Source organism: Lichenostomus cassidix, chromosome 5 (genome assembly GCF_008360975.1).
Source record: "Lichenostomus cassidix isolate B80296 chromosome 5, HeHo_3.0, whole genome shotgun sequence".
NCBI lineage: Eukaryota > Metazoa > Chordata > Aves > Passeriformes > Meliphagidae > Lichenostomus > Lichenostomus cassidix.
The window spans coordinates 4447576-4474701 of NC_139486.1; the positions used below are offsets into that span (position 1 = coordinate 4447576).

The 27126-nt window shown below is 39.1% G+C and overlaps 1 protein-coding gene across 5 annotated transcripts in view; it reads left to right on the forward strand.

Annotated features, from left to right (window-relative positions):
• Window positions 1-27126, forward strand: part of KIAA0586 (KIAA0586 ortholog) — a 67212-nt gene that overhangs the window by 22032 nt on the left and 18054 nt on the right. The window contains exons 20-30 of one of the 5 annotated variants that reach the window (XM_085061051.1): window positions 4059-4255; window positions 4457-4575; window positions 5164-5348; window positions 7564-7723; window positions 8310-8535; window positions 9091-9332; window positions 9795-9865; window positions 11496-11630; window positions 13230-13395; window positions 16761-16900; window positions 20484-20571. In XM_085061051.1, coding sequence (XP_084917177.1) covers window positions 4059-4255; window positions 4457-4575; window positions 5164-5348; window positions 7564-7723; window positions 8310-8535; window positions 9091-9332; window positions 9795-9865; window positions 11496-11630; window positions 13230-13395; window positions 16761-16900; window positions 20484-20571 — 1729 coding nt within the window. The remainder of the gene's footprint in view (window positions 1-4058; window positions 4256-4456; window positions 4576-5163; window positions 5349-7563; window positions 7724-8309; window positions 8536-9090; window positions 9333-9794; window positions 9866-11495; window positions 11631-13229; window positions 13396-16760; window positions 16901-20483; window positions 20572-27126) is intronic. The other 4 variants (XM_085061052.1, XM_085061054.1, XM_085061055.1 and 1 more) reach the window with 4 other exon arrangements.

The following is a 27126-nucleotide window of genomic DNA, read 5'->3' on the forward strand; positions in this document are numbered from 1 at the left end:
AAGCTAAAATTAGCTTTTATTTGGATATGTTAGAATCCACTAGAAACGCAAGTAGTTCTCTAAAATCAGCAGTGATTATAGCACTTAGATTTTACAATTTAGAACTCTGCATGTAATGAATATAGTGACAGGCTGGAAGAGCTGGGGTTTTTCATCCTGCAGAAGAGAAGATTCTGGGGAGACCTTGGAGCTCCTTCCAGTGCCTAAAGGGACTCCAAGAGAGCTGGAGAGGAACTTTGGACAAGGGTTGGAGTGACAGGACATGGGGAATGGCTCCAAACTGACAGAGGGCAGAGTTAGATTCGATCTTGAAAAGAAATTCTTGACAATATTGTTGTTTCTGGTTTATGCTAACACAGGTTTATTTGAGATACTCTGATTTCAGAGTTTACTTTTTCTTAGGTAGCAAATCCTTTCTTTTGTTTGCTGACCCCTTGTCAGTGGAATCCTGAGGAATACTCAGGGTTGGTGAACCAGCCTGTATTTCACTTCACTGAACAAAGCTTACTATGTGTCATCAAAATGTACCGAAAAAATTGATTCTTTTTAGCTATTCTATGTGTTCCTGATCCCAGGATTAGAGTGTACATCAAGTATTAACCCTAGAGGTTACAGGTAGATTTATTTTTAAAATAAGCTAATCTTTTAACATTATCAGTTAGTTACAACAGCCCTAATTTGGTGGTTTGTCTATCCAAAGTGTGCAAATGCTTTATTCATTTATAGTTTCAAAATTACCTTATGTTACTGGAGGGGAGGAGTTAAATCTCTGTGGACATGGTTCTTCTGTTAGCACAAAAAAACCCCAACTTTTTAAAGAAATCATTTTAGGAACTATGAAAAAATGCTGTAATGTTAAATTTTTATTATGTGAATAATAGCTATTCATCTTTGCTTTTTTCATTTTTTTCCTGGATTGCTTTTATCTTTTAGTTTTGGCAATGGGATGTATTTTAACCACAATACCAAAAATGTTCCAAGTGAAACATATGTTTGGCCTGTGACCACACAGACAATGTTCTTAAAAATGTGCAAGGCAAACACAATGGGGAAGCATAAAATCAGTCTCTGGAGTGGCAGGGGTATTTAAGACATCAAAAGAAACCAGAATTATTGTTATAAAAAAAGTCTTCAGATTCATGAAAGTATGTGCATAAAATGCTGTATAAAAAATAGCTTTTGTTGTCTTCCCCTCACTCCCCTTTTATTATGAAAGCTTAATTCTGTTAGAACTGAATAGGATAAGTATTTGAGTGAAATATCTTCCTTTTTTGTTTGTTTGTTCGTTTCTGTTATCTTTTTCTGGTTTATTTTTTCCCCTGGAAATGTTCCAGGCCAGGTTGGATGGGGCTTGGATCAGCCTGGTCTGGTGGAAGTGTCCCTGCCCATGGCAGGGGGTTGGAACAAAATTCTCTTTGAGATCCTTTCCAACCCAAACCATTCTGTGATTCTGTGATTCTGTGATTATTTCAGAGTGAGAAACTTGCTCAGCTCACATGAGCCCAGAATTAACTCTCAGATTTATTGAGTCTGCTCTCAAATTTTTATAAGCAGCAACATCCTGCAGTTCCTTAGCAAACTTCCTGGGATTTTAGATTAAATGCACTTTTTGCTCTCTCTGAACATATCCTAATTGCAAGGTGGAGGCTTTTTTCTCAGAATTTTTGCTTCCAATTTGAATGCCACAACAAAATATGGAACCTGCAGAGCTCAGAGTAAATGTATTTTCCTCAACCCTCGTTTCCCATAGATGCTCTTGGTCAGGACATTGATATTTTTACACTTCAGACAAAAGCTCACAGGTGACACCTGCAATGCAGCCTCACTTTGCTCCTGAGAATTGCTTTAGAAATCCATCAAGAACAAATCCATGGCTTAAGTTTCAGGAGTCTTTAATAAAAGACTCTGCATGTATGTGTTTGGTAATGGAACAAAACTAATCTATACCATCTAATCATTTCAGACTTTTTTTTTTCCTTTAAATTATCTGAATGTAATTTGGGAAATAGAATTTTGGCTTGATACTTTATAATAAAGTACGGTGATTAATATTCCAATCATATCTGAAAGACTTTCTAATTTATGCCATATTTTGATTGGGCGTTGTGATAGATATTTTCAACAGTCTCCAGGGAAGCAAAATGCAGAATTGAGTGCAGATTATTTGAGATTGGGCTACAAGTTGAAATATGTTCAAGTTCAATCTGTATAATTAAATACTGGCTATTACATTATTTTTTTATTTCAGCAGAGTTAATATATCACCCCCAAATGAATATAATTTTGTGCATTATTATGGATTTGTGTGCTATTAAGTATAAAATATTTCAGAAATGCAGTAGAACGGCAAAAGTTTGTCAGAGTTAGTAAATATATGTAAGATGTATTGTATGTACATGCTTTATTTAATCCAGATGTTTGTATTTTGCATACTTTCAGAGGTATTAAATAGGCAACATCAAAGAAAATTTATGGAGTAATGCAGGCAGAAGAAAATGCATAATGAAATGCTGGACAAAGACATCTTTACATTTGCTGTCAGAATGAATTATTGTTCTGAATACATATATCCTAACAGCACAAACTGCTTATCAGCTTGCAAGGCACCCAGGGCCTTCTGAGTTTAGCTTCATTCTTTATTTCTATGCCTAGGATGGTTTAAAGATCTTTGTTTGTCACCCAGATATACATATTCTGGTTGTCTTCCTTCTTTGAAGAGTTATCACTGTTTAAAGATTCAGAAAGATGCAATAGTTCTTTGCTGTAATATCCAGAGGGGACCTCTCTGACTTTGCAGTTTTCAAATGTATTAAGGTAGGAGAAGTGTTAATGCTGGGGTGGGGAAAGAGATAGGAAAATGTTACTACCTTTTGTTTTCCCCTTCTCTGTTCTTTCTGTTTTCAGTGATTTCTTCTTTTTTTTCAAAGATAATCTGTAGCATGAGGTCTTCTTATTTTATTGGTTAAAAGTAAGTTTAATTTATATAAGGGAAAAGAGGACTTTTTTTTTTCTCCTTTCAGTGTGTTGGAGATTAATCTTAGTAAATATGGATTTACAGTAAGATTTTATGCACCATCACATATTTCTCACTGGCAATTCAGGGCTCAGCACTTCATCTCTTTCTGGCATGCCAAATTTTCTTTTTAGAGAATTCATATTACCATTAGAGACATTTGTTTTTAATATTAGAAGTGGAGGTTGCAGGTTCTCATTCATCAGGAGACATTACAATAGGATGGGTTAGTGGCTGCTTTTTGGGACTTGGTGCTGTTTTTGTGCTCCAGGGGAAAAGGATGGAGTTGTCTTTGGGAAAAACCAAACATTGTAACACACCAAGTCACTTCTCTAACTTTTTTAAAAATAGCACTCTAACATTAAAATCAAGATGTCTGGGAGGGTTGTGTGAATTATTGCCCAGAAATACCTTCTAACTTTCAGCAGCTGATGTTAATGGAAGTGTAAACACACACGTGACATATGTGTAAACCATTAATGTCTAGTTTTCAGTGCTGGCAAGTTTGTTAGTTTTGATTGACTACATGCTCATTAACTTTTGTGAATTTGGCTTTTCAGATGGGAGTCTTTAAAGAGCAAGTTTGATTTATTTTAAGAAAACCAACCAAAACACCAAAACCCAACCCAAACAAACAAAAAAACCCTCACCCAGCAAGTAACTGTAGAACTGCAGAACATTTCCTAAAGTTTTTTTTTTAAGAGGAACATTTCTGGTGTGACATTAAAGAAACCTGACGTAGGTCACAAGTAAATTTTTTGAGTATTAGCATTGCCACTGGCTTCCTGCCCTGTGCAGCACAAGCAGGAAATATGAGCCAAATCATGTTTTACTGAGCAGTTCCTATGGCTTTATACCTCTGCAGATTTATGTTTTGCTAAGCTTAGAGTTGTATCAATTAACTACAACACACTAAGGAGGGAGAATGTGGTTTGTGTGCTGTGATACATCTACAAATGTTTCTTGAAGAAAAAAGCTGACAGCTACCTCAATGACATTGCCTTCCAGAAATGTACCATAACTTAATTTACTACCTATTTATTAGGATCAGGAAGAAGAGAGGGATGAAATTCCAGAATTCCTTGAGCCTCTTCTGGAGCTTAATGGCCAGTTGAAAGTTGCCGAGCCACAATACAATGGTCCTTTGTTTCCTCCAGTGCCTTCTGCTCCTCAGCAATCTGCTGATATATTGGATGAACTGATCCAAAGGAGAGAAACTATAGAAAACAAGCTGATAAATTGGTGAGTTGCAATTTAACAAAGTGGCAAAGAATATATATGGAAGAAGGAATGATTCCCTAATGATCCTTCAGTTTCTTCTCACCTCCATTCCCTAATCCATTTTCCTCTGAGCTGCCTTGCATTTTATGTCAAGAATGCCCTTTTGTGTGCTTTTAGGAGTCTTGGTGTTTGCTGATACTTAAATGGGTTTTATTCTGCCAGGGTGGAACAAGAAATAATGGCAAAAATTATCAGTGAGATGTGCCCAGCTCAGAAAGAAACAGTGCCCAGCATCAGCAGCTCAGAGAGTGAAGACAATGAGGTTGCAACCCCTGACATTGGTAAGAAGGAATTATTGTTCTAATCCATTCTCAGCAGATGGATTATCTCAATTTTTGGCTAATTTTAACAAGCTGTTGCCTCAGCCTAAGGGTGGATAATGCTGAACCAGTGAAACTGTAAAAAGCAGCAGTGCACACCTGAATTTATGTTGAGACAGAGCAAGTGTTACAAGGCCATTGAAATAAATTCTCTAAAAAAAAAAAAAAAGAAAAAGAAAGCATAGAATAACAGCCCTGTACAAATCACCTTCTGTTATTGGCCATCTAAATCACATTTGGCATTTTGCTAAGCCTGTAATGTTTGTTTGCCTTTCTTTTGTTAATAGATGTGTCAAAAATTACTTCCCTTATGAATGAGTGAGAATGGAGAGAAAAGCATTTCTCCTGTGATGTCACTGTCCTTTGCTGTTCCCTTCTTTTATGATCCTGACTTGTTTCTCTACTGTTGTTTATCTGCAAAGTTAAAAAAAAAATCACTTTTTTCAAAGGAATGTTTAAAAATTCATGGAGAATGAGGAGCCTGCAGTACAGTACCTGCATTTTAGGGAGTGAGACCTGGCTTTGTGCTTCATATTCCTTCATTTTCAGTTGAAGCTGCTGGTGGTGGAGGATTTCAGCTCTTTGTCAATGCTGGTGTCCCTGTGGACTCAGAAATGATAAATCATTTTGTAAATGAAGCTCTCAGTGAAACCATTGCAACCATGCTGGGTGACAGTCAGGCTCAGAGAACAGCTCCTGATCCCAGTGTTATTCCCAGGACAACCACTATGATGGTAAGAGTCTGTTTTACTTAAGCTTTCCTACTGAGGTTCTATGTGGTACTTAATTTCATGTTGTTGAAAGATAGCTTGTGTAATTTTCAACCAAAAATAGTTATTCTGCTTTCTTGCAAACAAATGAGATAAGAAGAAATTAATTTCCTCCTCTAAGAAGAAATGGAAGCTGAGAGCAATACTATTTTTGGTCTTACGGGCTTGCAGCCATTCTTTAATATCTGTTACAATGACTATTAATTCTTTCTGAGTTTTGAGTTCAGTAGTTTTGAATAAATGCTTAATTGATTAGTAGAGCTTCCTGTAATACAGGATAATTTCCTGTGTTCCCTTTGATAATCAAATGACAGCTGGCTCTTATTTTGATAACAACATGACTGTGCTGCAATATGCTGTTGTGTAATGTCTTTGGGATGACTGTGGAAATTGCTGTGCTTAGAAAGCCAGCTATGGAAGGCTTTGTTGAAAGTGAGATCAGTTATTGTGTTCTGCTGCAGTGCAGTTAGACTGAAACACCTCCTCCTGCCTGCTGCAAGGGACAAATAGGTGATTCTATAGGCAAATTAAAGATTTCACTGCTGTGGGCTTAACCTCAGCCATGCTGCATCTCTTCCACTTTATTACAGATTGAGGAGGGCGTGATGTTCCTCTCAGCTTGTTCTTCTGGTGCTCAGAAACCTCTTCTGTTGTTCATTCTGCATTTACTGATGGCCTTTTGTTTCTGTACCAGCTCAAACTGAAATATCCTTTGGCTGAAATGCTTGGGGTTTTCCTTGCTATATGTATTTGTGCTCTTCAAGAGATCAGTTTTGTCCTTTTTGGCCTCTCTTTGATTAGCCTAAACAAAGCAGTCATCCATTTGTGGACCATTTTTTGACTCTTGCTGTTGGGCAGCACTTTGATGTTTTCCTATTTAGATTGGTTTCAAGCCCAGGTAACACTAATGTGATAACAGACATTTTTAATAATAATAATGTGGTCTGCAAGATGGAGTTTCCTCAGTGCCTTGTGCTGTAGTAGTGATTATCTCCTGCCTTTATTGGAATCACAGGTAGCTAATTATGGTTTTTTAAAGTCTTTCCACATTTTGTAGCATGATAGCACAAGTTAAAGGATAGCTAGCAAAGTTTTTTTTAATTCTTCTTTTTCCATTTGTGCTCAGCTTATAGCAGAAGTTCTTGAATATGTAGTTAATGCATTCTTGATTTCTCCCTTCTCATTGAGAAGTTTCCTGTCTAGAACTGAACTTCAGCTGTTCCTGAGTTCTTTGGTGTTCACAATGTCACACACTTGGGTGTGAGCTGCCAAATGTGTTGGCATCTTCCACTTCCCAAGAGAGATTTTAATAAAAATCATCAGTCTGAGGAGATACTCTTCAGAAACTAGCCTTGAAGTCTTCCTATAGCCTCACTGCCTTGTTTTCTTCATGAAATGTCAGAGAACAAGGCTGGAAAAGACCTGGAAAGGTCCATCATATTCCTGCACAGCAGGCCAAACAACAGCCATGAGATTTGCTTGTCAGATTTATGTTCATTGCTGTCATCTTTTTAAGGAACATCATAATTCTGCTTGTGCTTATTTCAGTGCTTTACTTTCTTGGTTATTGCTTTGTTTGTAATCTTCTCTTAAGCTGATTTTTCTTACCATAAAATCACTGTACTGACTCAATTTTATCCATGTAGTGAAATATTTTCCTGCTTGACATTGTATCAAGTGCTTTATTGAAACTGATATATTAATAGAATTCATATTTAGACTGGACATTAGGAAGCATTTCTTTACCAAGAGGGTGGTTAAACATGGAATTAAGCATCCTGGAGAGGTGGTTGGTATCCCAAACCTGTCAGTATTTCAGAGGCATTTGGACAAAGCCTTTAACAACAAATTGCAGCTTTTGGTCAGCCCTGAATTGGTCAGGATGTTAGATGATGATTGTAGATCCCTTCCAACTGAAATAGTCTCTTCTATTCTATATATGATGATTTCCCAATTCGACCATTTTAATGCATAATTCACTGGTTTTAATTTATTTTCTCCAGACAGACCATTTAGCCTGGTGCAACTTCCTGGAGGAGTTAGATCCAAGAAACAGCAATGCTCCTGTTCTGTGATAAGCTGCCTTTCCCTCTCTTCCTCAGCTCTCTCTGGGGATACTGGGAAGGCAGGAATTTTGCACTGAGATAGTAACTGTGGTAATGATTTTTCTTCCCCCCAGGAGGCTCCTGTCCCTACTCCCCTGCCAACACCCCAGGCCACACCACCACCAACACCACCTTCAGAAAAAGAGTTGCCTCAGGTCAAAACTCCAGCTTCATCTCCATCTCCTACAGAAATGAGCAGGGATGTTCGTGAACATGAAAAAATTAAAGAAACAGGTATTGAAAATAATAATTGAAGTTTAGAAGTAGCAAATATGCTTTAATCTACTGCCTTTAATTTTCTTCTTCAAAGACGTGTTATCTCTCAGGATAAATATTCTTGAGGCTATAATTCAAGTGGAAACTCATGTTCTACAAAAATTTATGGGCTAATTTATAGAGAAAGCAAACATCTTCTATTTGGTAACAGTTCTATTTTCAAAATTAATGCACATTTCTATGATCTGTGTGATTTCCACCCCTCCCAACCCCTCCACAATTTCTCACATCAGAAAAATAGCTGTCTTGTGCTCCTTCCTGTGTTTCTAATGTTAATTAAATCAAATGTACACTCTTCAAGTAAAGCAGCTTGGTTTTTTAAAATGCAGAGCACCTCTCCCTTGAGGAAGAAACTGAGGTTTTATTCTAACTTCTTCAGGTGCCAACACTGTACTTGAAAGAATCTGTTCTTAATCTAGTCTTTTCTCCATAACTATGAAACGATACCACAAAAACTGCAAGTTCTTGGTAAAACTGACTTGCTCTGACTGAGATTTACTTCCTGCTTTCTTTTCTGATCTGAAATTTGGCTTCCCACGTGCAGGAGTTGAGACTGCAGCTTCCCCAGGCCGTGTTGGCACCCCTGTGGTCACCCCTGTCAACACACCTCCCTCAACAGCCACACCGAGCCCTCCTGCCTCAGATTTGGGTTCCCAAGCTGCACAAATGGAAAGTCCAAAGCCTCCAAACCCATGGGATGGTGCAGAACTCCCTCTGGAAGAAGAGAAACTCAGTCCTGTCTCTGAAGAACCATTCCATCCCGGGGCTGTGTGAGTTTAATAGGCTGCACAGTTTTGTCATTTCTTAAAAACTGAAATATGTACATTCTTTCTACATATGTACTCAAAAAGCCAATAGAAAGGAATGCTTAATGTCTATAAAAGGAGGCATTCAAGATACTCCAAGATTGGTTTTTCCATTTTTCTTAATTGCTTGAATTACATTTTAGAGAAAAATACGAAATCAGGACCTTTCTCAGGATTTATCAGCCCTTATTCATTGCCCTGCTGAGCACTGTACTTAATGAACTTGTGCTGCTACACCTGCCAGTAATACATAGAGTGACAATGAAATATTGTGCTATTAGCATTTTATTTTTTTGATTACTTCATTGGGAATACACATGGTAATTTGTAGTTGTAACCAGAAATTCACAAATAACACGATTTAACCATGTTAACTCTTGAACTATTCTGTAAAATGTTGTGCTTTTGCATTGGAAAAAGTACTTCAAAATCAATTTCTTTTCAGTATTGAATTAAGCTGTTGGTCTGTCCTGTTCAGAGTGTTTTGATGTATTCACAGTGCATGTTCTGACCTTGCAGTGAGCTGTCAGTGGCCAATGATGAGGAACCAGAGGCCTTGGTTTCACCATCTCAGCAGCAGCCAGGGAGGCCCTTGGAGCCAATTCCCTGCAGTCCCCAGGTCACCTCACCTGTGCCCACAGTCAGCTCTGGGGTGTCCACTCAGGAGAGCAGCTTCACCCCCACAGAGACTGAGACCACAGACAGACCCATCTCAGAGGGGGAGGTGCTCTTCACCCATGGACAGCCACTGCCTGCAGGAGGTAACAGCTGTGGAAATTAGAATTTGGATTAATTCTTTATTCCTATAAACTCTCCCAGTCTCTTGAAGTTACATTTCATACATTTTCTGATAAAACTGGGAGCATTAACTTTTCATGAAGATTGACAAGACCTCGTTGTTCTTTTTCCTGTCGCTGAACAAAACGCTGCTGTTTATTAAGGAAAAAAGATTCAATCTGTTCTTTTGTCATGAGATCAACTTGGAAAATAATTGGGACTTGTCTTGCTTAAGTACCATGTGGTACTAAGTTGTTATTGAAAGCAAAGTGTAAGAAATATGAAAAGAAATACGAAAATATGTCTTTATAACAGACATCCGGCAGTGGGAATTTCCAAATTTACTGAAGCACAGTGTTGCACTTAGTAAAGAATGTGGCTTTGGTTTTCTGTCATGGAACTTGCATGCTTTTTAATAGTTGTAACAAAATATTTTTCACTCCCAGCAGAAGGAGGATTGTCTCTTCCAAACCTCACTGAGAGCTTATCCAGTACTTTGCGAGATGCCAATGAAATGGTAAGGAACTGTTCCATAAAGAAACAGGGAAAATGTGGGTTCCACCTTGGGCATCCTGCTGAATTGGATGTGCCTTAAACATTTTCACTCACCAGCTTTTTAAACCCACACTTTTAAACTGCACACTTACAAAGAGTGTTAGAATTTCAGAACACCAAAGGAAAAAGACCACATTATACGAACTAATTTATATTTTTTTAGAAGTTGGATGATTTATGTACTTCTGTAGGTGAGAGATAGCTATTCTGCACTTTCATTTCTTTATTGTTTTTTGTTTTAAGGCATCTTAAACAGAATAGAATATTGCTATGATCTGAGCTGTTGCAGCTTTGAGCCATCTTTTAATTGCTTGTGTGATTAAATTATTAAAGTGGGTTAGCTGAGGCTGGAGTTAGTTAAAGCTGGTTAAAACATCAGTATAGTTTCTTATCCAGTGTCTGCTGTAGTCCACTGCTCTGGAAGCCTCCCAAGTCAAGGTATTCTCCATTCCCTTTCTCTTTGGTATTCCTCAAATGCCTGGACTTTCCTTTTCTGCCCTTCTGTGCCTCTTGGTAAGATGTAGCTTATGACATAATTTATATGAGAGACCATGGAGAAGAGAAAATTCTGGGTGGATCTTACCAATGTATAAATATGTGCTGGAAAGTAAGGAAGACAGAGCCAGTGAAAGACAAGAGGGAGTGGACACAGGCTGAAATTCAGGAAATTAATTGTAAAGATAAAAGATGTTTTTTATGTGGGGTGGCCAAGCACTGGAAGGAGGGCTACCTTGAGCAGCTGTGGTTGGGCTAGACAGCCTCCAGAGGCCTCTTCCAAGCTCCACAAGGCAAGTTTAAATGTCCTAGAGCAGGAGTCCTCTTCTCCTGGCCTGTCCTTCCTAAACATTTCTACACATTCGTGGGCACACTTTGCTCTACGTAGCTTCCCATCTAATATCCATGATTTCATTCAAGCCATAGAATCAGAGAACATCCTGAGCTGGAAGGAACCCACAGGAATGATCAAGTCCAGCTCCTGGCACTGCACAGGACACCCCCAAAACACAGTGGGACTGTGCCCTGAACTGGCAGATCTTTAGGTGCCTCCTCTGTCTGCTCCACTTCTTTCTCAAGCTCTGGCCTTAAGACTCTTGATATCAGATGAACCTAAATTAAAGTTCTCTTCATCAGAAGAACATTTGCCTGCTGAGATGTTCTTCCCTCTGTCAGCTGGATTGTAGCTCTTTCCAGTATTTCTCCATCCTCAAACCAGGCTGGTTGGTTGAGGGAGCAGATTCCTTGCTGGTGAGAGCAGCTCTGCAGCCAGATTGTTGCTAACAACCAAGATATGTGAGGATTTAACTGTTTCCTTGATCTTTGGAGGCCTGAAGGACCTTGTTCCTCTTTAAGTACTGCAGTCTTTTTAATCAAATAAAGACTGTGCATGTCTGTGGGTAAAAAGAGAAAACAGTGTGTCATCTGTTTGCTTATTTTTAAATGCTTGAATTTTCATGACATAATTTTTCAATGTGGAAACTTACTGTTAAAAAAAGCTTAGTTGTGAACTAAAGTAAGAATGATTGAAATTCCTGCAAAAGAACTGTTTCGGATCATGCATTATAGGGATTTTTTTTGTTGTTTCTTTGTTCTAGGATTATGATCCTCCAAGTGAAGGGCAGGTGGTGAAGAGACTGGATAAAGGCTGTCACAGGGATCCTGTCCTGACTCTCTTAGCCAAATTAAATCAAACACCTGTTTTTACACAAGAAGGAATAGACCACTCAGAGGTAACTCACAGTCCTTTGCTCTCCAGTCCAGTAGTTTTGAAGTGATACTTTCCTACTCAAAAGTAGATAAAATATCCCAAGCTTATCCTTCCTGTTTGCTGTAGAACAGCTTCATACACTTCATTCCCTGCTGGAAGTGATCTCACTTCTGTTGGCTTCGTTCTTGTGTAAAACTTCTTCAAAACACTGAAATCTCAGTGTTGTTATAAACAAATTGTACATCATATAAACCTCATTTTCCAGGTATGGATGTGACTGTCCCCATGCACCAGGTTTGTCCTGTCACTTGGAGCACCAGGGAATTTGCTGTCACTTCAGCAGTACAGGTGGAATGTTTAACAGTACAAATACACTGCATTTTACAGCCACAGGAGTGTTTCAGGGAGCTATGAAGAACAACTCAGCAAGTGTTTACATGTACTTTGCACATGCTGCTGATACTGATCTTGGAACAAAACCTCAAAAATTCCTATTCAGTTGGCAGAAAAAAAACAGACTCAGAAAAATGTTATTATCTGCATCACGATTTTTTTGTCACACATCTCAGTTATTTCTGTGTTGGAAAATAGCAGTTTGGACTGGGTGTTCATTCTAACTGACATAGCTGGAGGAATGTTTGAAGGAAATGAGCTTTGAATAGTGCAGCATGGTTTGTGAACACCTTTATTTACAGCACATCTTGCTTTTTTTGTGATGCTACTGATGCATATGCAGTTTCTTCCTTCCGTCTTGGTCAGTTTAGTCTAAATAATTACTAACCTGACTCAACTCCTTGGCTGTTCCTTTGTCTTTCTTTATTTTGCTAATGAGCTCCAGTGGCTGGACTTGGTGAAAAGCTTTCTGCAGCGTCAACTCCAAGTCTGCCTGTAATTGCAGTGACATTTTCTCATCAGCACTGCCAATTATAAATGCAGCTCTAATTTGCTTTTTCCCTTTCCCATAGTCAGGGAACAGTCTGTCCATACCAGGCACTCCTAAACTCCCCCCAGATTCTGGCAAGGTGTGTGCAGGCATCCCTTCTCCTTTAGAGGAAAATCAATATTCTCCTGGATGTTCCTTGTTTTGCCTTTCAGTGATGTGCACATGTGTATTGTACCTGTTTTCCTCCATGGAAATAAGCTGATTTTTCCCTGCAGCTTTGAAAGTCAGAATCCAGGGAACCATCCTTATTTTTAGTGCCCTCCAAACCTACTTGAGAATTGAAGCTTTTATCTGACATGCAGTGCAACAGAGAGTCAATAGCTTTTAGATGCTGCCAATGTTTCAAGGTCAGGCAGTCAACAATGGCCAAATCTATAACATCAAAGGCTTCATGTGCTAAAAATATAGCTTAGGTTCTGATTGTGTTGAGATACCACTAACAAAATAAATGATGTTTGGCTGCAAGTGTTCCTTTTCCATCCAGTACTGATAAATGTAGGTCTTCATTTCAAACCCAGATGATATCTCCAGGGTTTGCTTTCTTCATCCAATGCAAATAGAATAAACTTAAGTTTATAAATGCTTTCAGGGTTAATGTAATTAGAAAACAATGCCTGGGTTTGCAAGACTTACACTGGGTTTTTCTATGTGCTGTTCTGATGTTGGTGATGTCTGCAGGATTCTGATGGCAGCGTTGGGGAGCTCAGTGAAGGTCAGAGACCAAGGCTGACCAGAGCACAAGAGAGAATCCTGCTGGGACATTCCATTTTTATGGACCATCCAGCTGCCAAACCACACCAGGCTCTCCGTTCCACATCTCCAGGGCAGCTTACCCGAGTCAGAGGTACAATTAGACTGTTATTTCTTCTCTGTGACATTTATGTGGATTTAGAGGATTTTCCATAACAAAATCTGAAATCATTTCAGACCATATGTTCAAAATCCCAAATTTGCAGGCAATCCCTACAATGAAATTATTAGTGTTCCTATTCTGAGAACTGGATTTAATTCAAGCCTTGTCTTCACCCTTCTTAGCAATTTTCTACAATTGGAATAAAAATCATGGCAAATACCCCCTTGCCTATACAAAAGTTAACTTGTGAAGTGTGTGTTCTATTCTTTTAAGTCAAATTGAATTCTGAAAAACAGATGGAGGCAGTTTCCACTGGACAGGCATTAACACCAGCACTTCAAGCTACTTCTTTCTGTCCCCTTGCACAGCCCTCCTCCTCTTTGCTGTTTTCACTCCATCGTGGTGATACTGCAGTGGCTCATAAATGGTAATATATTTTAGCTTCATATATTCCTCTAATGATATGACAATTAATTTTTTCTCAGATGGATAGCTGAGGGACACACATGATGGTTTGTACAAAGCAATGCAAGGATAAGTTGCTGTGGTAAAGCAGGGAAATTTATTTCTTTTCAGTTGAAAGTAGTGCTGAAGCCAGTGGTCCATTCTTCCTCTCCCTTACTTTTTAATCCAGTTTCTCTGTTTTTATCTGAAAATGTGCTTCTGTACTTGTTTAATGTAACTGCTGCAAGCATGTAGAAACTCTTTATTTTGTTGACTGTTGTCTTAAATATGTTTAAACTAAACGGAAATAATTATTCAGCTGTTGCAACACAAACATGGTTGCACTGATTTATCAAAAGTTGTGTAAATTAAAGTGATCAAACAGCTGGTTTTCTGTCCTTTTAATTTTCACATCTATGAATTTGACAAGAGAAGCTTATCTCACATTATTAACCCTTGACCAGTTGGAAGTGGATTGAAATTGCATGTGTTTAACACATGGCAAAAATAATCTTGGGGCAATAAGTATATTTTATTGGTTTTGAAGTGATTACCATTTGAACTGGTCACACAGAGAGTAACCTTTTAAACCAGCTGTGACCTAACATTTTGGACCAACTACACCAGTGTCAGCCTTGACAATACATTCTGGTACTTTATATATTGCCAAACTTTTGCTTTAAAGTAGTTTGTTGAATCTTGTTTGGAGATTGGTTACATGAGGCTCCCTGAGATAAGAGATTTCTCCAAGTCACTTGTTTGACCCTCTGTTGTTAGAGGACAGTCAGCACTAAGGACACTGTGATGTAGCAATAAATCAGTGATCAGATCATCTGCAGATAGTGCAGGACAAGGGGGAATGGCTTTTAACTAAAAGATGAGAGATTTAGATTAGTTGTGATGAAGAAATTCTTCCCTGTGAGGGTGCTGAGGCCCTGGCAGGTTGCCCAGAGAAGCTGGGGATGCTCCTGGATCCCTGGCAGTGCTCAAGGCCAGGTTGGATGGGGCTTGGAGCAAACTGGGATAGTGGAAGATGTCCCTACCCATGGCAGGGGGCTGGAACTGGATGAGCTTTAAGGTCCCTTCCAACCCAAACCAGTCTGAAATTCTGTGATTTCTATGGTTCTGTAAGTCTCTAGCAGTGCTCAGGACCATGGAGTTAGAAGATGCCTGTTAATGGGAGAACCTCTCTCTAGGGTTATGTCCTTATGTCCTCCTTACCCAGCCTGTCCATGGCTGTATCTCCGATAACAGAGTTGTATCTCTTTGTATCTTAAAAAAAAAAAAATTAACATTAATTTAATTTAATTTAGGATGCCCTTTGACTGTCAAGTAAATATCTTAGCACTTTTAAAACCAGCTCCTGCATGTGATGATAAATCCCCAAGCAGTGTATTTCTCTACTGATTTTTAAGCTCATCTCTCTGAATCTTGTGTTGTTTTTTTATTGCAGTATATTTTTGAGAGGAGGCAAGTGCCCTGCACTAACTACCATAGAGAATGCCCTATGTTTTTACATAAGATCTATAATCCCAGACTGAGTTCTCTTGCATTCTGATGATTTTTAATTTAGCTTCCCTCCCTCCCCACCTCTGACCACAGCACAGTAATTCGTTGCATTGCTAAGGAAACATCATTGTGTAAAAGCTTGGATCTGCTTTCAAGACAAGAGTTGTTTTCATATCAAGGAGGAACAGAAATCCTTGTTTCTAAGTCCTTTTGTTAGACAAGTCAACACTGAATAGAGAACAATCTGGTTTTGGAGGGAGGGTCAAGTGGAGGGTGGAAGGAATGATCTCTGATTGTTTCTGCTTTTCTTCCAAATCTTTTTTCTGTCTCCACTGGGATGGGAGATTGCCTTTCCTTCAGCCTCTAGTGCAATTCTATTGCCTGGTAGCCACAACAGCTACAATGCAGGTCCATTGTTTTATCTGATAATTATTTTTAGGGCTAAAATTAAATAATAGTTACACCAAAGGGTGTCAGAGCTCACATATTTCAGGGTGTTCATCTTTGCACATCAAACCTTGCAGTGGATCCTCAGTTCCTCTGTCAGAATGAGTCACTTACAAAATTCTTACAAATTCTGCAAGAATTTTGGGGATTGTGTGTCTGTGGGTTGTTTTCAGTTTTGTGACCAGTTTTTATTTTTATTATGGAAACCCAATGTCCATTTGTAGGATGGAGCAGGTGTTGCTCATGTAGGTACATAACAGCATCTTGATCATCAGTCAAAAAAAAATCCTTGTTTTCAATGCTTAAAGTCAGGGATATAAAAACCAACATGCAAATGAAATTTGGCACACGCAGTCTTAAAGTGAACAATAATTACAGTTAATTAAGCAATGATTATAGTTAATTAGGCTTAAAATTCATTCTTTGGCTCTGTATGATAGCAGAAGGCTAAAGTTAGTTCGTGAGCTGTCAGTACATTTTTCATAAAGATGCTTTACACACTTGCAGGCTGCAAAACCATGATAAATGTTGGATTAGAGAGCAAATTATCCCTTTAAAAGAGACTATATACAGGTTTATTTTAGTTCATACAGGAGTGAAACATTTTAATGAAGAAGGTTTTCCAATTTCTTTCCAGTAAGTGTGATAAAGCTCATTAAGCATATAATGGTATGATGAACTGTACAGCTCTGAAGCTTTCTCTGATGCTGCCATGTTAGAAATCTATGGATGATAAAGCTGATTTATTTTTTCAATTTCCACAGTCATGTATTTCTTATTTCATTTTTATCTCCAAAGAGCAATTGAAGGGATATACAATGAGCCATGTAAGGAAGAAATAATTTCCTTTAACATTGCATGTCCCACTGTTGGAAATTTGAAAGGCTGCACATTCTGCCACATGGGTTGACCAGGCCATGATTGCTCCAGCTCATCAAGGAATTTTCTTCTCCCAGCAGGAATTCCTGGAGATGCAGATACAAATCCTAATCTGATGCTTTTGGCTGAACTGGAGTCTCAGTCAGGTTCAAATCCTGCTCTGCCAGCAGCCCAGCCAAGCTGCAGAGTGACACCACTCCCAGAGGAGCTGTCCCAGGTGAGCTGAAAGGATTTTTCCTGTGCCTAGTCAGAAGGAGCAAACTGAAACCTTGCAAAACAAATTTTCCTGTTTCAGTATCGTGCCTAACATCTCAGAACTGATGCATTTAAAGTGACACATTCAGCTGAGCAGCTGGAGTCAAAGTACCGTGTGTGCAATAAAGGTGATTGCATTTCCTGTGACAAATCCTTACAATATCCTTTCTTTAAAGCTCAAACCTTCTCTTTTATCTTTTCTGCACTTCCTCACAGCTTCACTGGTCTCACAGGATCCAGTCCTATGCAACATTCATTGGGGCATTCCAACGTTTTAGAGACACAGAGGCAGGATAACATCATGGATATGTGATTGAGGAAGTGACAATAGAGATTTGTAACCTCATGAATTGTAACCCACTGACTCAGCATTTCAGGAACTTCTTTTATCCTAGTGGGAAGTTTCCTAGATTGGAAATCAATAAAGATGACTTTAGAACACTTAAAGGTAGAGGAGTATCCTATTGATCTCTGCTTCAAACCTAGACAGTTAAATTTTTACTACTTTATTAATAAGTGCTCTTACCTAGAGATGGTGGCTTACTTGCTAACTAAATTCGAGTAACAAGTGGTAAAAGCTAAAAATGAGGTGGCAGACTGCTCTCTAATATGTGAGGCTTCACGTATGTTTGAAAGCCTTATGTACTTATACCGTGGTTGCTGTGTTCATGAATAAATTCTGCCCTTCTCTGATGTTCTGTATTAAAAATAACCTGAAATATCTTGTATTAACCTGTCTTTGGGTTTATGGTTTTGAGCCTTGATGTGTATTATGCCACTGGTGTCTGAGCAGTTCTTAAATTTGTCACCTGAAGTGATGTGTTGCATTTTCAGAGAAGATTCTAAATTTTATGCTTCTTTCATTTTGAGCTCACCAGAACAAACTTTCTTGGAATGACTGTTCACAGGCAGAAGTGGATTCTAGCCAAAAGTAATAGGGACAGAGAGGATAACACATGTGCCTTTCACAGAAAATATACAGATAGTTATGTATTATCTTTTCCTTTATCTGTAGGTAGTTCTACATTATCTTATCTTTAAAAACCTCTTCTTGTATCTGAACCCCTGTGGCTTTTTTTTTTTTTTTTGCCTGCTGGCATGTAAAACTCACCCTCCCTTCAACCCATGCAACCAAACCCCGGAACTTTGTCTGTGTGGTTTTGTTGGGCTTGTTTTTTTCCTGTGTGTGGTTATTCCTGATGCAAGACTCCAAATCACTTTCTCACAGGATGACTTTTTATCTTTTGCATGAGGTGATCATATATCTAAGTGATTGCCCCATCCAGGAGAGATGTTTACTGTGGTTAAGCTGTAATTCTGTAAGAACCTCTAGTGGATCTGTGCATCCTTCTCTGAAATTAAAAAATAATCCCTGTACCAGGTGATTTGAAAGCTTGTTGTGACAGTTTTTATCTACCTTGTGACAAGGATGAACCCTTCCCCTGGTTTAATTAGAGATGGCATCTGTGTTCAGCTCTGCCATTGGATCTGCTCTGTCACCTGCCTGCAGGAGACAGATTTTTTGCTAACATTATACCAGCTAAGAGAGCAAGAGGTACTCAGGCTTTCAGGATGATTCATTCATTCTGTGCAATATTTAAGTCAGTAATCACTTTAAACTTCTTGAAGGATTTCCTCACAAGTTAGTCACTGACTCTCACATCTTGTTTTTCATCTCTAGACAGTGTTTGCCTTCATTGAAATCAAACTGTATCACCTACGTACAAAGGCAGAAGGCAGATCTATTTAGGAGCAAAGTTTGCTGAGAGACCTGAGAAAAAGCAGGATTTCAGATGCTGTCCTGCTGGGCCTTGGGCATGGGAGGTGATGGCAAAGCCTGGGTGGTTTGTGCAGCCTGTGTGAACAGGATCCTCGTGTCAGGGAGGTTGTGGCAGTGATGTGGAGCTGCCAGACTCGTTTGCTCCCTGGCACTGGTGTGTAGGTCAGGTTTGGACCAGCAGAAAGATCACTGAGTTTTCACACAGGGCACGAGCAAATGCCTTTTAGTCATGAAGAGTGAAGTCTGTGTGGTCACTCAGTCCAAAACAAATGGCTTTAGTCATACAGGAATTTTCTTATCTGCCCAAAGTCCTTGGCTGTTCCTCCATTTCTGGCATTAGATTTTTTTTTTTTTTGAGATTTATATATGCTTTTAGCCACTGTTAGACAGAAAGCCAGACTAAATGCCTCTTCACTTTGACCCCTTCTGTCTATTCTTGTGCAACAATACAGGAATTGACTGTTATTTGTGGCCATTTTCCCCCCATGGTCTTAGCTCTAAGAAGCAAGAGAATGACTAGGAGGAACCTGGGCTCTTCCTATTCTAAATAAATCATTTTGATCATGGGAGGGACAGGAACATTGAAGTCATATTTGCATGGCTAAACATTCCAGGGATGGTAAATCTAAATCATTTGAAGTCCCAAATGCATTGTTAAAATCTTAGAAAATCGCTTGGTTGCAAAATATTTTTATCATATTATTTTATAAGTATGAATGTTTTTATACAATCTACATTTTTTAAGTGGGATTGTCCCTTTGGTATTCTCATTAGCTTTCAGTTTTTAGTATTTCATAAGACATCGGTTTTTAATCTTCAGGAATGCGTAATTGTAGGTTATGAATCTGTGTTATCTCTCAACTTTGGTTTGCAGCTCTTTCAGTTTAAACTGAGTTTTGATTTGCTGTATTATAAATCCAGTAGAAGGGAAAAAAACCCCACTTCAGATGGACCCATGAGAACTGTTATGCTGCTGGCATTTAATGTCCTGTAACACTGGTGTCCTTCAGTCACATTTCCATGAGACCTTCCTGCTCTCAGAAAACAATCTCAACTCTTTCTCATCTTGTCTGCTTTAAATTTGTCTGTATTAAGAGAAAGCCTAATTCTTCTAGCAGGCACATAGTGACAGACAAGGAGCAGTGGTTTTAAACTGACAGAGGGCAGGATTAGATTGGAGATTAGGAAGGAGTTCTTCCTTGGGAGGCTGGTGAGGCTCTGGCACAGGTTGCCCACAGTAGCTGTGGCTGCCCCTGGATCCCTAGAAGTGTCCAAGACCAGGCTGGAGAGGGATTGGAGCAACCAGTTCTAAAAACATGGCCAAGGAAATAAATGTTAGACTTGGCCAGGGTTTTCCAACCTGTGTGCTGAAATTTTTATATTTCTTTTCTCTTTCATCTTGTTAGTCAGAAGGGGAATACCTAGGGAGACATCCTTGGGTATTGAAGAAAGACAGAGAAATTTTATGTTCTTTCCACTACATGCTTTGAGTATAAAAATTGAGAGTCTCCTGTGTCTTCAGGTCTAAATGGCACTTTTCCATCCATTCCTACTGCTCCCAGGATGTTTGTCTAGAGGGAATAGCACTGCAATAGGCTAATTCAGCACTGAATTCTCTTGAAGTCAGAAGTAAGGAGAACAAGTGCTCATCGTTTAATGAATCTTTTAAAACCTCTTTGGATGTTTCTTGAAGCTCCATGTAATCCTGCTGCACTTTTACATCAAAAGCCATATTTGTAATATGATTTTAATGTATGATACATAGGAGGAAAGCCAAGGAGCTGCACATGTTGAGGCTGTCAGACCCCGAGTTATCTTTGTGAGAAGGAAGTCTGAAGAGATGCAACAAGAAGGTAAACCAGTGTCAATGTGCAAACAGTTCTCTTAGTTAACCACATCACTTTTAAATATTGTTGTATACTGTCATTTAACAGTGCTGATTTTTTAAAATCTGGTTTTCATTATTAAAAAATTTCCAGACATTTATGTATATGTAGTGTATACATGTGTACAAAGTTATGGCTATTTGTGTTATGATGTTGTTGGGGTGCACTGAAAGGATTGGAAATTCAGCCTGGAGAAGAGACAGCTCCAGGGTGAGCTGGTCCAGCTGGTGACAGCTCCAGCTCCATAGAGCACATTCCAGTGCCTAAAGAGGGACTTTGGACAAGGACATGGAGTGCAGGACCGGGGCAATGGCTTTGCACTGACAGAGAGTGGGGTTAGATGGGATATTGGGAAGAAATTCTTCCCTGTGAGGCTGCTGATGCCCTGGCACAGGTTGCCCAGAGAAGCTGTGGCTGCCCCTGGATCCCTGGCAGTGTCCAAGACCAGGCTGGACAGGGCTTGGAGCAACCTGGAATAGTGGAAGGTGTCCCTGCTCATGGCAGGGGGTGACACTGGATGTGCTTTAAGTTCCCTCCCACCCCAAAGCATTCTATTTTTCTATGAAATGTATCTGTATGGAAGTCATCAGAATCTTGGCAATTAAGTATTTATTTAAATTTGTATGTGCCAAGAGCATTACAATGTGCATTTTCTGTAGTCAACTGAACTGTAATTGCTTTATAGAGTGCTGTTCAGCAAACAAGATACTCGGAATGTTGGGATCAAGGGAGTGGCTCATATGCTTGAGAAAACACAGGAGTGCTACAGGAGAACTGAAAGATAACATGAAGTGAAGATCATGCAAATGTGGGGAAAAAATAGATGTTTTCAATATTAAAATGACCTGATTTGAGATGGGCTTCAAGCTGGTGTGTAACTGATACATGATTTTCTGTTGAGAAGAACACAAAGTATTATCTCTGGTATTTTTGGAGGTTGCTTAACAGTGTTTCTAAAGGTGCTCAGGATGATGAAAGAGAGGGAGAGAATATCTTCTGTTTATTGTAATTCAAGTCAGTGTTGGAATAACATAAACTGTGCACATGACTGCCATGGGTAATTGTTCTAAGAGATAAGAAGTTTGTGGAGGTGCTACAGTGAGATGTGTAACAGTTTTAATCTTACATTCTAAGAACAAGAATCTGAAAACCTGCCTGTCTGCAATATATGCAATTATAATTGCTCCACCCTAGCACAGAGAAATTCTTCCTTCAAGCCTTTTTAAAAATAATTCTTTGAACTTCTTCCATTTAATTTTTTTTTAAAAACATCTCATCGAATTCGGAGGGAATTATTTTGCTTCAAATATTTATAAGTGGTAAGAAAAGCCCCAGGCCAATGTTATTGGTCGTGGGACTTGGAACCTAATTTCAAAACCGTGGTTTGCATATGAAGAAAGTTATGAATAATGTAAAAATTTTCAATGGATAATTAGTGGAAAAGCTTCCAGAGCTGAAGTGGCACAACTTAGTGCAGGTCTGTATTTACCTATTTTTACCTCTGCATTTATCTGCAGTGTAACACAAGGAATTTGGGCACAGTCCAGCTGTGTGTGTCAGCTGAAAACGTGTGACCAGGAGATGGCAGTAGTCAATTTTCTTTGAGAGGAACAACAACAAAAAGGATGATTTATATACCAGTATAATTGAAATCTCATTCAAAGTATACATATTTAATAAGCCAATAAAAATCTCAAGGATTTGCGAATGGAAACAACCGTCTGTCAGTTTGAACCAGAATGCCTTGCCTCTCTAAGCTTCACCACAGAGACCTTAATCAGGCCAAAAGTTGAGGGTAAAAATTAATAAGAAGCATTTGAAAGAAAAAGGAAAGCTTGCAACATGATAAGTGTACGTGGGTTTAAGTAAATACAGCATTTTAAAATTAAGCACATCTGTTACTGTAAGTTCAAAGCACCTTGTTTATAAAAGCTTCGTGTCAGATGGTTGCCTTCCCTGGGATAGCAAGGGACAAGGAATACTTGCCTGCAAGTGGAGAAGCATTTTGGAGGAGGTAGTTTTTCAGAGTTGAAAGGGTAAGTAGTTGCTTTGGTATTAGAGTTTAGGAAATCTAAAGCCCTGAGAGGAAGTGTGAATTCACAGTGTTGGGAGAAAAGCAGAATTATTTTGGACTTCAAGCTGGATGTAAAAAAAGCCATTTTTATTTAATTGATAAATACATTACAAGATTTTGCTTCATGTTTCTATGGCCATAAACATACATATACATTAGAGCTTTCTTTTGTTGTTTGAAAATGTCTGTGGTCTGCAGTGAACATGTGTTTTTACTGAAAGAAAGTTGATTGATGGCTTCTAATGAAAGTTGAAGTTCAGGACTGCTACAATATCATGCCTGAAAGGGTAAAGTCTCCTGAAAGTTACAACTGAAAATCAAGCCTGGATGTATTATTAATTGAAATGTGTGCCTTCTCTAGACACAGTGGAGACAGTGGTTTGAAAACATACAGTTGTAGAACATAATATACATGCAGATATATATTTTTGGCTTTATAATACCCTTTAATCTTTGTACCGTTCTTTCATATATCTTCATGAATTTAATAGGATAGTAATTGTTGTGGTTGGTGAATGCTCATATTTCCAGAATTTAAGCATTTTCAGCCTTACATTAAAGGGATTCAGAATTTTTCAAATTAAAATGAAAGAACAGGTGGCAATGCTTGAGTGCAGAGCATTTTTAAACTTTAATATGAGCAGCTCAGAGGTAGATGTATCTTCACTTAATTATTTTCCTACAGCGTAGACTCTCAAAATGTGACCTAGAGAGCACAACCTGATGATGGTAATTCCTGTTTATCTCCAGCTAGTGAATTACATTCAGGCAGTGTAAGTACATGGGAAAGTAATATTGGGACACTAAGCAATTGGCTTTGTTGCCGCAGAGAGATTGCACAACTGCCTGTGGGAGGAGATGATCTGTGCAATAAATGAAAAAGATGACAAGGAGCCCTTAAAACAATCTGTATAAAAACAAAAGTTCCATAGTCCTTGCTCAGTATTGAAAATAGGCTGCTTCTGTGTTAACATTGACATTAGGCTGTATTGAAAGCTGTAATACTGAAAATATGGCTATAACTAAATACTTCTTTGTCTTTCTTCTTCAGCCAGGAATTGCTCTGAGTTAGGTTTTGGGTTATTTTTTCTTAAAACTATTGTGGCGTGAGGCAAATCTGTAACAGATGCTTCGAGGAAGGAAGAAGATTAAGATAAGGCTAAAGGTCTTTCTTTTTTTTCTTAGAACTGGAACTGTTTTGGTCAAACTCAATGACTATTCCGCTGAAAGTTTACTTTTCCCTTAATATCCTGCTGTTTCTTTTTTTGGCCTGAATTTCACTGAAGGCTCTTGCTAAAGATTCTCCATACCATGCTGGAAATAGCAGCTAGTGAACCAAACCAGAACTCTTCTTCCACACTGTGGAGAGAACCACCACAACCTGAGAGGCAGAAGTAGTTTGTGTAGCCTGTATTGCTCCTTGAATCTCCTAATTTCTCAGAGAAGATCTTGGAAATTGTAGTAACCAAATCACTTAGCTGTAATTAACGCATTTTTCAAGCAGGTGTTTTATGTAATTTTTTTTTCAGTGCTTCTTCAGAATTCTTGTCACAGAATGGTTTGGGTTGGAAATGACTTCAAAGGTCATTTAGTTCCACCCCCTGCCTTGGACAGGGACACCTTCTGCTATCCCAGGTTGCTCCAAGCTCTGTCCAACCTGGCCATGAACACTTCCAGGGATGTTTTCTATTTTTCCTCTGGTTTTCCTGTCCAGTTACCTCTCTGTGCTATCAGGTGGCTCACTGACAATCACTCAGTTAATGTGTTTTACATTTGGGCAAGTCAAGAAATGCAAGACTGCATTTCCCACAAAGGCTTTGTCTTTTCTGTAAGTAGTCAGTAGCTTTTAGATGCTCCAAGTGGTTTAGAATGCCAGTTCTTAAGGAGGTTTTGTTTATTCTGCATGTGTCCATAGCAGTTACACGACAGCCCATGTAGTAGAAAATGTGCATATGAGTAATAAGTGTGCATTTTGCATAATATCCCACATAAAATCCTCAGTAGCCAGACTTGAGAGTTTCTAGTTTGAATTCCTGTAAGTCAATATTTAGCTTTGTTACAGTACACTTGGAACAGGAGCTTTTAATTTCTTGGCTTTTGTAAATATTATTTATCTGTTGACAAGTGTCATTTATATCTGTGGCTGCTTCTTTTCCCACTGAGTTACTTCAGTTATTTTTCTGACAAAATGTTAAACCAGAAGTTGGACTTTTCATTGCTTAAGGCAAAGTCTTGTGTGAATTTGTTTCTGTGGATGATGATGTCCTGCTGTGGGTGTGTTCTGCTGCTTCAGGTTTGAGTCATGAGCAGCCAAACACCAGGAATTGCTGTAGGTTGGTTTCATGGCACTCTGCACGTCTTGGTACCCATTCCCAAAAGATCTCTTCCTGGGAAATGATCTTCTGGTCTCACAGACCTCTCATTTTTCCCCCCTCCTCACTTATTTGTGCTAAAAGTGTGAAGAATAGGAACTACAAGCAGGTGAAGCACAACTCTGGTTTGGTTTTTTTTTAGACTCCTAGAATGTAATTTGATTTTTTGAGGCACCTAAATGAATTGAAATCCAAGTGGTCAGATGGAGAAATAAAAAAAAACAAGACAACACAATTTATACTTGAAGAAAACTGTGCTGAGCAGCCTCATATTGCTCTGCAGTCTGAGGGTTTCCTGCTGAATGCTGTGCTCAGGGAGAAGGAGACCAAGTCCACACTATGTATTGCCCAATCCTCTTCATACAGATCCCTTGGCAATTTCCTTCAACTTCTGAGAGGCTGAGAGTTCGTTCTTCTCCTCCTGCAGCCCTCCTTAAGTGTCACACAGGGATAGAGCTCTCTCCCTGCTGCAGTGACATTGCTGTGACCTTGTGCTGAGGTTTTTGCCATGTGCAAAGGCACAAAACTTCCCTTTTTATCCTCCTGTGCTGATGATGCTTTACACCCATCACAAAATCTGCACAGCTTTCTGTGTCCTCACATCTCCCTTGTCCAGTCCTCAGGAGGATCCATGTCTGAATGGGTATGTGGGTGATCTCTGGAGGGAACTGTTTTGCACTTATCACAGAGTAAAAAGAATAAACCCTCCCTTTTGAGAAGCTGAACACATGTATTTTGCTGAATTTCAGGGTGTGTTCCTGTACCAATCCCCTCCTCTGGTCTGAACACAGCAGCGGGGATTTTCAGTCAAATTCCAGTACCAGATGGGTTTTTTTCTGCAAAAGGGGGAAGAAAAACTTCTTCAAAGTGATGTGATCACTACTGAAAGCATTACTTCCTATGGAGACTGTCAAATATTTATAGTTTTTGCTTGTCTTTATTCAGATTTACTGGGGCTCAAAGTAAATATTCCAAAATCTCATCCGATTCCCTCTTCAAGCCTACATTTTAAAGGATTGCAGATGATCTAATAGCTTTTCATCCAGAGGACTCTTGTCTAGTTTTTCTCTCAAGCATCTGACTATTTTATAACTTGCTACAGAAATCTGGATTTTTTTTTTTTTTATTTCTGTAGCTCATTTTTCATAGAATCAGAGAATGGTTTGGGTTAGAAGGAACCTTTAAAGACCATCCTTTTCCAACCCCTGCCATGGGTAGGGACACCTTCCACCATCCCAGGGTGCTCCAAGCCCCATCCAACAGGGATGGAGCAGCCACAGATTCTGTGGGCAACCTGTGCCAGGGCCTCACCACCCATCTAGTAAAGACTTTCTGCCTAACACCTAACTTAAACTTATCTTCCTTCAGCTTAAGGTCATTCCCCCTTTTCCTATCCCTATATGCCCTTTTTACCTCAAAATACCATGTGGTGCCCAGTCCAGGTGCCTGCTGAGCATCAGCTGCCTATATCACATCACATCACACAGACACCAGAGGGTTTAGAGGATCTTCTGTTCTGATGTGTATCTTGAATATGTAAAGGATTTTGCATCCAAATTAATTAGAATTTCTTTTTAAAAAATTGATTCATAATTGCATTTGCTTTTCAAACACTTGTGACTACTTGGAACCGAAGCAGTGCAGTTCTGCTACGGTGATGCTCTGTGTTTTCCCTCTTTTTTTCCCTTTTGCCAGTTAGGGTGGGGGCTTTTTTTACAATTGTTTGATTCTTTGGGGGGTTTTTTATATTTTGTTTCATTTCAGGGTTTTTGGTAGCTTCTGTCTCCAGTGGCCAGGCATATCCTAGGCAGAATTCTCCTTAAAGGAAGGATACCTCTTGCTGCTGCATATCCACTCTTAGGAGCTGGAATGTACTAGCTGAGAGCTCTAAATTGCTATTTCCACTTTGGCAGCCTACCTTTGATCTGTCACCAGTTCCAGTTTTAGCTGTATAAATCCATCTATTGTCAGCCTGTCTGGGGGTCAAACTCCAATGTGAGGCTTTTTCTTTTGTCTGAGACTCTCATGTGGTGGTGAATCAGCTGGAGTTGCTGTGCATTGCAAACAGAGGATGGT